Source organism: Trachypithecus francoisi, unplaced genomic scaffold (assembly GCF_009764315.1).
Source record: "Trachypithecus francoisi isolate TF-2019V2 unplaced genomic scaffold, Tfra_2.0 Lachesis_group1, whole genome shotgun sequence".
Taxonomy (NCBI): domain Eukaryota; kingdom Metazoa; phylum Chordata; class Mammalia; order Primates; family Cercopithecidae; genus Trachypithecus; species Trachypithecus francoisi.
Window position 1 is genome coordinate 124952176 of NW_022681454.1, and position 15235 is coordinate 124967410.

The window sequence follows — 15235 nt, forward strand, 5'->3', positions numbered from 1 at the left end:
CTGGGTGATAGAGTGAGACTTCGTCTCAAAAAAAGAAAAAAAAATGTAATATACTCTTCTTGTTGCTATTGGCAGATATTTATAATTTAAGCAGTGAGTCAGAAAATGGGTTTAGCATTTGTCAGCTATTTCAGCAGTCCTCAATCTTTTTGGCATCAGCAACCTGTTTCATGGAAGACAATCTTTCCGTGGAGGATGGTTTTAGATAAAACCGTTCCACCTCAGATCATCAGGTATTAGATTCTCTTAAGGAGTGTCCAGACTAGATCCCTCACATGTGCAGTTCACAATAGGGTACCAGTCTGCGGCCGGAGGGTTGGAGATCCCTGCTCTATTTAGAAGAAAGCTAAATATACTTTGAGGATTATACTATTGAGCTTTCTTCATTTTATATATAACATCTGCTCTCTTGTCTTTAAAAAGTATGTTTAATAAAATAATATTTTATTTAACTTTTTCAGAGAGAAAACGCTTGGGAATTGGTCAGTCCCAAGAAATGAATACCCTCTTTCGTTTCTGGTCCTTTTTCCTCAGAGATCACTTCAATAAAAAAATGTATGAGGAATTTAGACAACTTGCTTGGGAAGATGCAAAAGAAAATTACAGGTCAGATATTTTCTTTTACACTTTGAGGGAGTTTTAATTTTTTCTTTTTCTTTTTTTCTTTCCCCAGGTAGATCCAATAGAGGGAGTTTTTAGAAAATAATTTTAAAAACTAGTACTGAAGTAACCTGATTTTGAACTGTGAAAGTAGCACAATATAACTAGAGGGAGGGCTGTATTAGTTTTCTATTTCTGCATTGCAAATTACCCCAAAACTCCATAGGTTAAAACAATAAACATTTGTTAGTTCACAGCTTCAAAGAGTTGAGACTCCAGGAACCGCTTAGCTGGGTGATTCTGGCTCATGGTTTCTCATGAGCTTGCAGCCAAGATGTTGAAGGCAGCTGCAGTGTCTGAAGATTTGGCCTGGGCTGGAGGTTCTTTTTCAAGTTCATTCACATGGCTGTTGGCAGGAGGCTTCAGTTCCTTGCCACATTGACCTTCCCTAGGGCATTTTACAATATGGTTTCACCCTGAGTGAGTAGAGCTTCCAAAATGGAAGCCTCAGTATTTTATACAACCTGCACTTTGAAGTGGCATACGATTATTTCTGCCATATTGTATTGTCGATACAGACCAGGCCTGGCACAGTATGGGAGAGTACTACACAAGGTTGTTAATACCAAGAGATGGCATCATTAGGAACCATCTTAGAGGCTGGCACAAGGGCTGAATGAAATTACAAAACTTTTCTCTCCCATGCTGCCACCATTACAGACTTCCCTTGCATATACAGATACATACCCCAATTTATATATACTTAGAGCCAACCCAGTTCTTAAGATTCTTTAAGAAAAAAAAAAAACAAGGCCTCTCATAATACGTCCCTTGACTCACCTTGTCTAATTTTTTCCCCACTAGTCCTCTAGTACTCTGGGCAACAGTGGTACTGATACATATTCTTCAAATGAACCAAGCTCTCTAGCCTCTGGACATCTGTGCATGTTCTTAACTTTGCTTCTACTTCTCTTCATCTTCCCTGTGCTTTTCTAAATCCTATTCTTTTTATCCCAGCTTGGACCTTGCTTTCTTCAGAAATGTTCACGGAAAGTCTTGAGAGTGCCTGTAGGGCTGAGTGAGGGCAGACCAAGAGGGTAAGAAGGAACATGGTGTGGACTCAAGAAGGCTATTTATTCATGGGCAAAAGGAGAAAGGAACAAGACATGGAGAGAAGGGAAAAAGATGATTTTTCATTCAATCATATTTACCTAAATTTACCCTTCTTTAAGTTCTGAAAATGGATTCCTCTTACAAATCTCGAATAAGAATATATTGTTTATCAGATATTGTGATCTTTGAGAAGAATGCAAGGTGCTACAAATAAATTTTTCTGATTAAAAACACAAAAATTTCTTTGTGTTGACTTATGTAAAAACAAAGCCCGTTTAATTTTTATCTGTTATCTATATCAGGAACAGCAGATCCATGGCATGTTTAGCTCTATTTCTTTTTCCTCTATTACTGATATCTCTAATCAATCCCTGTTATGTTTTATGTTCTTTCTTACCACACTTTTCAGATTTATACTCTTCCTTATGACTTTAATAGCTACTGCCAGTTTACCGGAGTTGGCATAAAAGGCAAAATTTGCCATTCCTGATCTCATTGTTCTTTTTCAAACTGTGGTTTGCTACCTATTAGTCAATCATAAAATCAATTTAGTGGTTCTAACGTGCTTTAAAAAATGCAGTAGAAAATACCAGACTGCACTGAGCATAGTAATTCATACATACAAATTTAATTCATACCCACATACATACAAATTTAAGAACTGTTTTGCAAAACATACATATTTTTATGTACACACATATAGAGATGTACATGTTGATTTACTTATAAGGTAAAATATTTTTTATAGTATTGGACCTAGTCAGAAAAGTTTGAAAGCCATTGTTTTAATTGATCTCAGCATATTTTGCTATTTATGCAATTTCTGTTTGTTCCTTAAGACTTTCTAATAACTTCTCTGATTCCATTTCCACCCAAGTCTAGGTTGGGAGTTCTTCTTCTGTGTTTCTATACACATAACTCTGTGTATGTTTCTAATACCTTTGTAACATAGTTTCCTACCTTTGGTTCTGTTTCTGCAGTATTTGCCACTCAACTGTATTAGCTACTTCTTAGGAACTAGTGGTTAAGCACCTGAAGTCCTTGAAATCAGGACTATGTTTGAGTCCCAGCCATTAATTTACAGATGACAGATTGTAATCCCACCAGGCTTTATGTTCTTTATAAAAAGTAGGTTAAGCCAGGCATGGTGGCTCACACCTGTAATCCTTGCACTTTGGGAGGCCGAGGCAGGCAGATCACTGAGGCCAGGAGTTCGAGACTAGCCTGACCAACATGGCAAAACCCCATCTCTTCTAAAAACAGAAAAATTAGATTGGCGTGGTGGCCTGCGCTTATAGCTACTTGGGAGGCTGAAACATGAGAACTGCTTTAGCCTGGGAGGAGGAGATTGCAGTGAGCGGAGGTTGTGCTACTGCACTTCAGTCTGGGTGACAGCAAGACCCTGTCTCAACAAAAAAAAAAGGTTAAATTATGATACATACTCTCTCACAGGGTTATTGTGAAGGTTACACTAAGCATTTAAAGGGCTTAACACATTAACTTATGTATAGTAAGTTCTTGATAGATGATTCCCTCCCTCCCTCCTTCCCTTTCTCCTCTCCTCTCCTTTCCTTTCTTTTCCTTTCCTTTCCTTTCCTTTCTTTCTCTTTCTCTCTTTCTTTTCTTTTTTTTTTTTTTTTTTTTTTTTTTTTGAGGCAGAGTCTTGCTCTGTCGCCGGGACTGGAGTGCAGTGGCCAGATCTCAGCTCACTGCAAGCTCCGCCTCCCGGGTTTACGCCATTCTCCTGCCTCAGCCTCCCGAGTAGCTGGGACTACAGGCGCCCGCCATCTCGCCCGGCTAGTTTTTTTGTATTTTTTTTTTAGTAGAGACGGGGTTTCACCGTGTTAGCCAGGATGGTCTCGATCTCCTGACCTCGTGATCCACCCGTCTCGGCCTCCCAAAGTGCTGGGATTATCTCTCTTTCTTTTCTTTCTCTCTCCTCTCTCCCTCCCTCCCTCTCTCTCTCTTTTCCTTTCTTTTCTTTTTTCTTTCTTTCTTTCCTTCTTTTCTTTCCTTTCCTTTTTTTTTCTTTTTTTGAGACAAAGTCGCACTGTTGCTTAGGCTGGAGTGCAGTGTCACCACCTCGGCTCACTGCAACCTCTGCCTCCTGGGTTCAGGCGATTCTTCTGCCTCAGCCTCCCAAGTAGCTGGGATCACCGGTGCCCACCACCACACCAGGCTAATGTTTGTATTTTTAGTAGAAATGGGGTTTTACCATATTGGCCAGGCTGGTCTTGTATTTTTAGTAGAAATGGGGTTTTACCATATTGGCCAGGCTGGTCTTGAACACCTGACCTCAAGTGATCCACCCACCTTGGCCTCCCAAAGTGCTAGGATTACAGGCATGAGCCACGGTGGCTGGCCAGATGATTATTGTTATTAGGGAATTGTTACTAATTCTGTCCATTGGTTGAAAGTAGTAATAATGTGATTTCAGGAAGGAGGGGGAGAGCTAACATTTCTTTACATCTCTTCAATGTGCTAGCTCTGGTCTAGAAGGTTTACAAATACCTATTTTTGAAAAATAGGATCTAATTGACTCAGTTTTCAGTGATATGATTACAAGCCCATGATTCAAATATAGTTCCTTCTGGTTCTAAGCCTCTAGGTCTTCTATTCCTCTGAGCTGTCTTGAAGTAAGTGGTAAATGAATAAATGACAACTGAGAGCGCTAATCATTTGCCTCGGTCCTTCACTCCAGCAGTTATGCTGCATGTTTGGGCTGTGTTATTAATGTCATACTTTTGGTCTTTGGAATAGTTTGCTAAGAAATAAGAGTAAAAATCCAAATATTGCCTATTCAATATAAATGTTGTATTGAGTATTAATCCTTTATCAATAATCTAAGAATTTCTATATTCCTCTGAAATATGATTTACTTGATAAAAACCAAAAACTTACTTCTCCAGAAATAAAGAGAGATACCTAGGCTTCACCTCAAAGATTCTGATTTTGGGTACAAAAAGTAAAAATGATTGGAAAAAATGAATAAGACCTACTCTTTGATAGCATAATAGGGTGACTATAGTCAGTGGTAGCTTAATTGTGCATTTTAAAATGGCTGAAAGAGGCCGGGCATGGTGGCTCATGCTTGTAATCCCAGCACTTTGGGAGGCCGAGGTGGGTGGATCACGTGACATCAGGAGTTGAAGACCAGCCTGGCTAACATGGTGAAACCCCGTTTCTACTAAAAATACAAAAATTAGCCAGACATTGTGGCAGGCGCCTGTAATCCCAGCTACTCGGGAGGCTGAGGCAGGAGAATTGCTTGAACCCAGGAGGTGGAGGTTGCAGTAAGCCGAGATTGCACCACTGCACTCCATCGTGGGCAACAAGAGCAAAACTCTGTCTCAAAAGAATAAATAAATAAATAGAATTTTAAAAATGAATAAATAAAGTGGCTTAAAGAGTGTAATTGAATTGTTTGTAACTCAAAGGATAAATACTTAAGGGGATGGATACTCCATTCCCCATGACAGGCTTATTTCACATTGCATGCCTGTATCAAAACATGTCATGTGCCCCATAAATATATGCACCCACTGTGTACCCACAAAAATTTTAAAAATTAAAAAAAAAGATCCTGACTCCATTGGTTTGGAGTAGAGCCCGGGCATCAGTATTTTTTAAAAGCTCCCCAGATGATTATAATATGTAGCTAAGACTGAGAACAACTGATGTCGGTATAATATGATCCCATAAGAGGAACGTCAAAGCAAGTTTGTCATTGTGAACCACTGTGGCTCCTTTAGTCTTTGATCTCCTTAGACTTCAGTCATGCAAGTTCAACCAGTAGCATCACTTAAGGCTATGGGAGCCAAGGGCTCAGGTTAGTGTTTAAGTGTGTAGTTGGCAGTCCTGCATTTCTCTTGTTGGCTTGCCAGAACATCACTCTTCATCTTGTAAATAAGCTGCTTACAAAAGAGACACACAATCACACACCCTGCTTCCTGTGACTGATAGCCAGTTAACATTATGTTAGCAGAATGGAGAGGTTGCAACCTTTCTGCTGAGGTACCCAGAAAGACTTGGGATTCTAACTTAGGAGTGTTTTAATTGTGGTATCTTTTAGTGCAGCTAGACAAGGTCTTTTTGTTGCCATCTTACAGCATTGTTTCACTCCCATGGGTTCTGCTCATCACCTGTGGTTGAAGGTTGAGCCTATATAGTTTGCTGATCCACTGAGCAGAACTCCTAGATTCTCTAGATAGTTATAGACAGAAACAAAGAAATTTGTTTTCTCATTTATGTAGTGATTATAGCTCTATTAGCAATATATCTACTATTAATTGTACTTTATAATGAAAGCAGGGAGGCTCTCTTAACCATATAATTATGTTTGTACCATTATAGTTGAATGGGACAACCACACCTAGGATCTAGGGCACAGCTGTGTGGTCTTTATCTTCCTAGAGTAAAGCTTACATTCAAGAGTATTTATTTAATACTGTGTACAAACACACCATTATAAATTTTGGTTTGGGGAAAATCTGACACATCCCCAATTTATCACTAAATCTTTTGGCCAGTTCTTCAGAAACACCAGGGAGAGATACTGAGTGCATCTAAAGAGGTCATACTGAACTATCCAAGGGCTGCCTCTCATGCAGCAGGTTCTCTGTATACCTTCATGATGTGCTATGGCTGAGTCAACAAAAATAGCAAAGCCAGCTATGGATTACTAATTACCAGTTCAGTTAAAAATCTGCATACTGGCTGGGCGCAGTGACTCACACCTGTAATCCCAGCACTTTGGGAGGCTGAGGCGGATGGATCACCTGAGGTCAAGAGTTTGAGACCAGCCTGGTCAACATGGTGAAACCCCTTTTCTACTAAAAATACAAAAAATTAGCTGGGCACGGTGGTGGTCACCTGTAATCCCAGCTACTCAGGAGGCTGAGGCAGGAGAATAGCTTGAACCAGGGAGGCAGATGTTGCAGTGAGCTGAGGTCGCACCATTGTACTCCAACCTGGACAGTAAGAGTGAGACTTGGTCTCAAAAAAATTAAAAAATCTGAATGCTAAAATGTTATTTTTCGTTTAGGATTACTTGTGCCATGTTTGCTTATATTGATGTTACTACTATAGAGAGATTGTATTTTATTATAAACCTTTTATTTTCTCTTTATAGGTATGGGTTAGAATGTCTGTTCAGGTTTTATAGTTATGGACTGGAAAAAAAATTCAGGCAAGAAATTTTTCAGGATTTCCAAGAAGAAACCAAAAAAGACTACGAATCTGGTAACAATAACATCAGAAAATTTATACTCTAATTGGAAATTGTAACTCTGAGTCTGTCAGTAAATAGGGAGGGAATTCATAGTTTTTTTCTTCAGGGCAAACCATTTAAGATCTTCATGCTATTATTATGTTTATTGATGAAGGATGGGGCACCAGGTAGTAAGAAGGCCCTTCCTGGGAGGTGCTGGAAAGTAACCACTTTCAAGTCTTTCTTTTATGGAGGTGTATTTTGTCATTATCCCTTTGACAAACATGGCTACTCACTGATGTTCCATTACATGAAAATTCTATGCAACATCAGCAGGTAAGCTTGGAAAGGCAGAAATAGCACAGTGGTTAAGAGTGCAGGTTCTGGGCCAGATTGCTAGGTCCAAATTCCCTTTCCACTATTTAGAATCTTTGTGACGGTGGGTAAATTGCCTATCCTTGCTATCCTCAGTTTTCTCATCTGTAACATATATGAGAATATCCATCTTTTGGGTTGTATATGGGTCAAATTAGTTTGATGCAAAATAAAGCACTTAATACTTGTTACATAGCAAATGCTCAATAAATATTAGCTGCCATTATTGCTTAATTCATTACATGTCTTATTCTCAAGATCTACAGTAAGCATATATTGGAAGATAAATTGTTTATTGCTGATAGGATTATATTTAATGTGAATCATTTTAAAAATTTTATATAGTTTATAATGTGTATTATTCTTTGTTATTAGGTCAGCTATATGGACTAGAAAAGTTTTGGGCTTATTTGAAATATTCTCAATCTACGACACAGTCTATTGACCCAAAACTTCAGGAATACCTCTGTAGTTTTAAGAGGTTAGAAGACTTCCGTGTTGATGTAAGTTTTAAGTCGTTTCCTCTATTCTTTTTATTATCCATATATTTCAATCTCTTATCAGTGACTTTTTTTTTTTTTTTTTTTGAGACGGAGTCTCGCTCTGTCACCCGGGTTGAGTGCAGTGGCCGGATCTCAGCTCACTGCAAGCTCCGCCTCCCGGGTTCACGCCATTCTCCTGCCTCAGCCTCCCGAGTAGCTGGGACTACAGGCGCCTGCCACCTCGCCCGGTTAGTTTTTTGTATTTCTTAGTAGAGACGGGGTTTCACCGTGTTAGCCAGGATGGTCTGGATCTCCTGACCTCGTGATCCGCCCGTCTCGGCCTCCCAAAGTGCTGGGATTACAGGCTTGAGCCACCGCGCCCGGCCATCAGTGGCTTTTTAAGCTTTAATTTTGTAATTTTATTTTTTAACTTTTTAGTTTTAAAATTAAGCTTTGAAATAGATACAAAAATAGTTCAGAGAATTCCTATATACTCTGTTCACTCAGATTTCCCAAATGTTAACATCTTGCATAACCACAGTGCAATTGTTAATTCAATTTAATTTTCATATGCTTCTATAATTAAACATTTTCTAGATTTATTAATTTTTATCTGATATGCTAATTTGTCACTAGCAATGTGAAAACTTTTCACTTTTTAATGATCTTTTATCCATGTACTTTCTGTAACATGTGCTGATATAGCTTTAGGGTACCTGCATAATAAAATTAAGGAGCGAATGTTGTGTGCATGTGTGCAAGCACAAGAGTGGTGTCTTTTAGTTGAATCAGCTAGACAAGGTCCTTTTGCTGCCATCTTATGACGATGTCCACTCTCATGGGTTCTTCTCATCACCTTTGGTTGAAGGTTGCACTTATATAGGCTTGATCAATTTGATTTCAAAAGGAAAAGAAAAGCATTAAAAAATGTCAAGAATGTAAGAAGATAAAGGAAAAGGAGGAAGAAGATAAATAAAAAATTAAGGAGAAAGGCTGGGCATGGTAACTCACACTTTTAATTCCAGCACTTTGGGAGGCTGAGGCGGGTGGATCACCTGATGCCAGTAGTTCAAGACCAGCCTGGTCAACATGGCAAAACCCTGTCTGTACTAAAAATACAAAAATTAACTGGGTGTGATGGTGCACGTGTGTAATCCCTGCTACACGGGAGGCTGAGGCACAAGAATTTCTTGAACCTGGGAGGTGGAGGTTGCAGTGAGCCGAGATTGTGCCACTGCACTCCAGCCTAGGCAACAGAATGAGACTCTGTCTAAAAAAAAAAAAAAAGAAGGAAGAAGAAAAATTTTAAATTTAAAAATAGAAAAGAAGTCAAGGGAAGGCTAGGTTCATCATCTCTGCTTTGTGTTGTAATTTGTCTTGCAGTTTTGTGTAAATGGACTTGATGACCCAGGGATAGGGTTAATAAAAGTGCCTGTCTCTTGAATTAAGAGCTATTTTTCTAGAGTGGTCTAACCAGTTCTATCACAAAGACATCCTTGCTCTATATTTGAGACTCTTGTCCCATCTGAACATAAGCCAAGAATTCAGGCCTCCTCCTTTAAGTACAATGGAAGATTGGATAAGGAGGTTACTATCTTAATTTATCTCCACATAAAAATACTATTTCATTGGTGTCCAGTTCTGGGCTCCCAAATCTTGGTAACTGGAAAGGCCTAAAAAACTGACTTTTTTTGAATGCAGGATGCCTTTTCACTGGGTACTTAAACGTTTGAAGATGTTTAAATTTGGTACCATCAATAATACTCTCCAGTCTCCTTATCATAGGAATTCTAGATAAACCTTCAAACTTGCTAACGATAATTTAACTTGGCATCTTTTTTATTCCTCTACTGCTTTCATTTATCTGTTAAGCATTTTCACTTAAGCAAGCCTGGAATAGGAGTTTAGGATTGAGAAAGAGACTGGAGATACAAATCTTTTACAGCTTACGAAATTGAATAAAGAAGGCAAATAGCCTCACTGAAACATTTTCTTGGAGGCAAGGAACCCAGCCTTATACTTGTGCCCTATCAGATAGCTCAGGCCTAAGACATGAGAGAAGCTTAATAAACACATGTTGAGGCCGGGCATGGTGGCTCACGCCTGTAATCCCAGCACTTTGGGAGGCCGAGGCGGGTGGATCACCTGAGCTCAGGAGTTTGAGATCACCCAGGGCAACATGGTGAAACCCCGTCTCTACTAAAAATACAAAAAAATTAACTGGGTGTGGTGGCGGGCGCCTCTAGTCCCAGCTACCTGGGAGGCTGAAGCAGGAGAATTGCTTGAGCCCCAAAGGCGAAGGTTGCAGTGAGCCGGGATCACGCCACTGCACATCACCTTGGGCTACAGAGTGAGACTTCGTCTCAAAAAAAAAAAAAAGACACAAAAGCAAACAAACACAAAAACACTCGGGCTACAGAGTGAGACTCCGTCTCAAAAAACAAAACAAAACAAAACAAAAACAAAAACCACAAACATATGTTGAGTAAAAGAATGAGCAAATACTAGTCGGCTGATTTAGTTAGGAAGAAAATTTAAGTTTAGTACCTTAAGTTGCTGTTAAGTTTTTGTTATACTAATAAAATCTATGAGGCGGATGAATGGCGTGAACCCGGGAGGCGGAGGTTGCAGTGAGCCGAGATCGCGTCACTGCACTCCAGCCTGGGCGACAGAGCGAGACTCTGTCAAAAAAAAAGAAAAAAAAAAAAAGTCTACTGAAGTGTCCATTTAACTTACTTTTTTGGGGGAAAAGTCTAGCCTTAGATTCTGAAGGGAGGAAAAACAGTAAAACTGTCAACGGTGTTGTCTTTCATCATTTGCAGCCCCCTATTAGTGAGGAATTTGGAAGAAAAAGACATTCATCTACTTCTGGTGAGGAGAGTAATCGTCATAGACTTCCACCTAATTCCGCTACAAAGCCACCAAATGCTGCTAAACCTACATCTACCAGTCAGCTTCAGGTCCCAATAAACGATCCCAGAAGGAATACTTCACCGGAGTCCAGTGACAATTCACATTAAACAGTGCTGCCTGTGGCCTGTGGTCTCAAGAAATGGTGAAATGCCTGAGAAATAGACTCTTATGAAAGTTCTTTGTCCTTGAAGTCAACGTTTACATCAGTATTTATTTAGGGAAAATCTGATGTTTAATTGTGATAATCAGAAAGAAGAAAAAGAAAGAAAAGTGGTAGCATTTTTTCTAACAAGATAAATTCTAAAAATGTTTTCCCTGATTTCACAAACAAGGATAGTCTTGGTGACCTTTTATAGAGATCCTCTAGTAATGTATTTTGATCTCAGATTTCTTTTTCAAAGTCATGGTTTTACAAAAACAGCATTCCTTAAATATATTTAAAAAACAATACAAGGAATGCCTAACATTTCAGCTCATACTTCTTAAAGAAGATATAGTATGTTGTATTCTTCTATTCTATAGAGCTTTCTTAGAGAATCCACAATCCAATTACCCCACTGTCAATTCATATTTGAACTTACCAAAAACAAAGGAGGATTACGTATATATTTTTTAAATTCAAAAAAGAATATGAAATTATACATTTAGTATTTCTTTGAGACATATAGTTTAAAGAAAACTTTTTTTAAAACAAAAGTAGGAATATATAGCAAGATTAAAGTTACAGTGAGTATATGCACTTTTGATGCTAGGTTTTGCTTTTCTCCCCCCAGTCATATCTCATGATTTCCACAGGTATTGTATTGGTGTGGAGTTTTCTGAATTGGCATAAGCTGATTACATATTAGAGGTTTATTTTTATGATTCTATATAAACATGCACAAGTAATTTAAAACCTACATTGGGGTTGGTTGGAATATTGTCCTGAATTAATTAAATCTTGCACTGTTTTGAATGCATCTGCTATTTATACATCTGCAAGTGGGTAGGTCATAAGGAGTCAGATTATCTTTAATTTAAAATGAATACTTCGTTTTACCTTTTTGTTTAATTTTGTTTTGTCTTTATGAATATTTTCAAGAGTTATAGCAAATTGATTTCTAATTTTTATTGCTATTACAACTGATGTAAATGATAGTTGCAGTTTTTGTGAGATTAAAAAAAGCACTTATTCTGAATTTTTTGAATTTTGAATTATTTTTATTTAGAATATAGTTGAAAAGCTCTAATATTCAGTTTTGCTGGTAAAAGACCATTAATTTTTGTGAATGAAGTTTCAATTATAAACTTAACATCCACTTTTATTGAGCACTACATAATTTACAGATATTTTGTTGTACTGGCAAAAGCAAGTGGTTTCAATACGCTAGATTAATTTGTATTTTCTTTTTGAGCAGATTGGATGTCTTGGTCTTATAAATTATAATATTGAAATGCGTATAATCTTTGGATGGATGGGCTGTTAATTTGTAAATAGGTTTTCAGTAAGTTATTTCTCATAAGTAATAATTGGCAATTTTATAATATTTACTGTTTGGAGGGTCATTTTGATGCTTTAAATTGCAGAAATAGTCAAATTTGAATATTCAGAAAATAAATTTATTTAGATATATTGTAAAGAGACTGCAAAACAAGCAATGGGTTAGAATAATAGATCTTCAAGTCTTTTCTTAAATGGGGTATGTAGTTCCAGCTTTTCAGTGAGAAATTTCAAAACCATGCTTATTAGCTTTAAATGGTCTCTTGAAATGATCTATCAATTTTTCTCCTGTCCTTTTTGTGTTGAACACATACATCTGAAACCTGTACCAGATATTTCTACTCAACTGAATATACAAGTGTAAATTTGATTGGAAAATTGTATATTATAAATGAAAATATAATGAATTTTGTGGTTTGTTTTAATTAGTAGTTTTATCATATTTTTATTATAAAAGTAATACATGTACGTTGGGAAATCTAGAAAAGCACAAAGAAGAAAATAAAGTACTTGTTATAAAAAGAAGAAAAACCGGGCGGGGTGCGGTGGCTCACGCCTGTAATCCCAATACTTTGGGAAGCCGAGGCGGGCGGATCACGAGGTCAGGAGATCGAGACCATCCTGGCTAATACGGTGAAGCCCCGTCTCTACTAAAAATGCAAAAAATTAGCCGGGCGAGGCGGTGGGCGCCTGTAGTCCCAGCTACTCGGGAGGCTGAGGCAGGAGAATGGCGGGAACCCGGGAGGCGGAGCTTGCAGTGAGCCAAGATTGCGCCACTGTACTCCAGCCTGGGCGACTGAGCAAGACTCTGTCTCAAAGAAAAAAAAAAAAAAAGAAGAAAAACCAAAATTGGTATCAGGCTATATATAATGTTATAACCTGTTTTTTTCACTTAATGGAGTTGAACGTTTTCTGATGTCATTAATATTTCTCATTACTTTTTTTTTTTTAATTGTAGAGACGGGGTTTCACCATGTTGACCAGGCTGATCTTGAACTCCTGGTCTCGGGTGGTCCACCTTCCTCGGCCTCCTAAAGTGCTTGAATTACAGGCATGAGCCACTGTGCCTGGCCAGTGATGTCATTAATATTTCTATTTCATGACTTTTACTAGTTACATAGTATTCCAGCATGTGAATGTACCAGAGTTTACTTAGCTAACTGCTGAGTTGTTGAACTTTGTGGCTAGGTTTTGGCTTTTACAAACAACAATTAATAGGCCGGGCATGGTGGCTCACGCCTGTAATCCCAGCACTTTGGGAGACTGAGGCGGGTGGATCACTTGAGGTCAGGAGTGCGAGACCAGCCTGGCCAACATGATGAAACCCCATCTCTACTAAAAGTACAAAAAACTAGCCTGGTGTAGTGGCACATGTCTGTAATACCAGCTACTCGGGAGGCTGAGACAGGAGAATCACTTGAACCCAAGAGGCAGAGGTTGCAGTGAGCCGAGTCCACACCATTGCACTCCAGCCTGGGCAACAGAGTGAGACTCCATCTCAAAAATAAAAAAAAAATAAAAAATAAAAGAAAAACAAACAACAATGAATAGTATCCTTACGGATAAATCTTTGTGTATAAAAGAGTTACTGTCAAGAAATCCTAGAAGTTGGAATTCTAAGTAAAAACATATCTCCATTTAAGACCCTCTAGGAAGGCTGCACAGTTTACGCTTTCATCAACGACATCTGCTTCCCTACATCCTTATCAACACCAATTGTGATAAATCTTTCTCTTTAGACTGATAAGCAAAAAATCATTTAAATCTCTTTTTTTTTTTTTTTTTTTTTTTAGACGGAGCTTTGCTCCTGTTGCCCGGGCTGGAGTGCAATGACGCGATCTTGGCTCACTGCAACCTCTGCCTTCCAGATCCAAGCGATTCTCCTGCCTCAGCCTCCCGAGTAGCTGCATGGAATGCACCACTATGCCCAGCTAATTTTGTGTTTTTAGTAGAGACAGGGTTTCACCATGTTGGCTAGGCTGGTCTCGAACTCCTGACCTCAGGTGATTCACCCTGTCTTCCCAAAGTGCTGGGATTACAGGCGTAAGCCACCACACCTGGCCGCTAAATCTCATTATTAATGTCACCATTTTAATCAGGTCACTAATAAGTGATAATTTTTATTGCTTATTAACCATATTGTTTGTAGATTGCTTGAAAATACCCCTTATGTTTTCCTTTTGGAGTGATTATCTCTTTCTGATAAATTTATGGAGCATTATTACTTATCAAGAATATTAACCCTTTGCTTTCTAATTTTACTTATGTATGTTTGACATGGCATGTACTTTTTTGGGTAAAGTTTTAAAAAACTATAGCCCTCCTAGAACTTAAAGTATAATAATAATAATAATAAAAAAAAAGAAGTTAAAAAAAAAAACAAAAAACTATATAGCCCTTAAAGAAATTCTGAATGTAAAGCTCAAGCAAATAAAAGCATTACTATTTAATGAAAAGACAATCATGATTGACTATAAATCTAAATGGTCCTACCCAAAATTTATGAAAGTCCTTACAGACCTTAGGGCTTCCTTTTTTATGATTTTGCACAATTTTCAATGTCATAAAAAAGGCAATGCTAAAAATATTATTCAAACTCCTTGTCCTCCTTATAAGAGACTAGTTGAAGCTGTCTTTGACATTCTCTACACTAAAGGAATTAGGAAGAGAGTTATGTTTTTAAAGTGGTATTATTTTAGTTTTAAAATACATATATTTTTTGTTTTTATTTTTTTGAGATGGAGTTTTGCTCTTGTCGCCCAGGCTGGAGTGCAACGGCACAATCTTGGCTCACTGTAACCTCTGTCTCCTGGGTTCAAACGATTATCCTGCCTCAGCCTCCTAAGTAGCTGGGATTACAGGCATGTGCCACCATGCCTGGCTAATTTCGTATTTTTAATAAAGATGGGGTTTCTCCATGTTAGTCAGGGTGGTCTCAAACTCCCGACCCCAGGTGATCCACCCACCTCGGCCTCCCAAAGTGCTGGGATTACAGGCGTGAGCCACTGTGCCTGGCTAGGTTTTATTTTTTAAACTTATGTTAGTTTGGAACTCAATCTGGCA

The 15235-nt window shown here is 38.3% G+C and overlaps 1 protein-coding gene across 9 annotated transcripts in view; it reads left to right on the forward strand.

Annotated features, from left to right (window-relative positions):
* Positions 1-12576, forward strand: part of LARP1B (La ribonucleoprotein 1B) — a 158554-nt gene extending 145978 nt beyond the window's left edge. For 7 of the 9 annotated variants that reach the window (XM_033215237.1, XM_033215238.1, XM_033215234.1 and 4 more), the window contains 4 exons: positions 462-606; positions 6845-6954; positions 7673-7800; positions 10602-11870. In XM_033215237.1, the coding sequence (XP_033071128.1) occupies positions 462-606; positions 6845-6954; positions 7673-7800; positions 10602-10799 (581 nt within the window). In that variant the 3' untranslated portion in view covers positions 10800-11870. Of the gene's footprint in view, positions 1-461; positions 607-6844; positions 6955-7672; positions 7801-10601 lie in introns of all 9 variants that reach the window. The other 2 variants (XM_033215232.1, XM_033215239.1) reach the window with 2 other exon arrangements.
* Positions 12577-15235: the final 2659 nt, after the last annotated feature.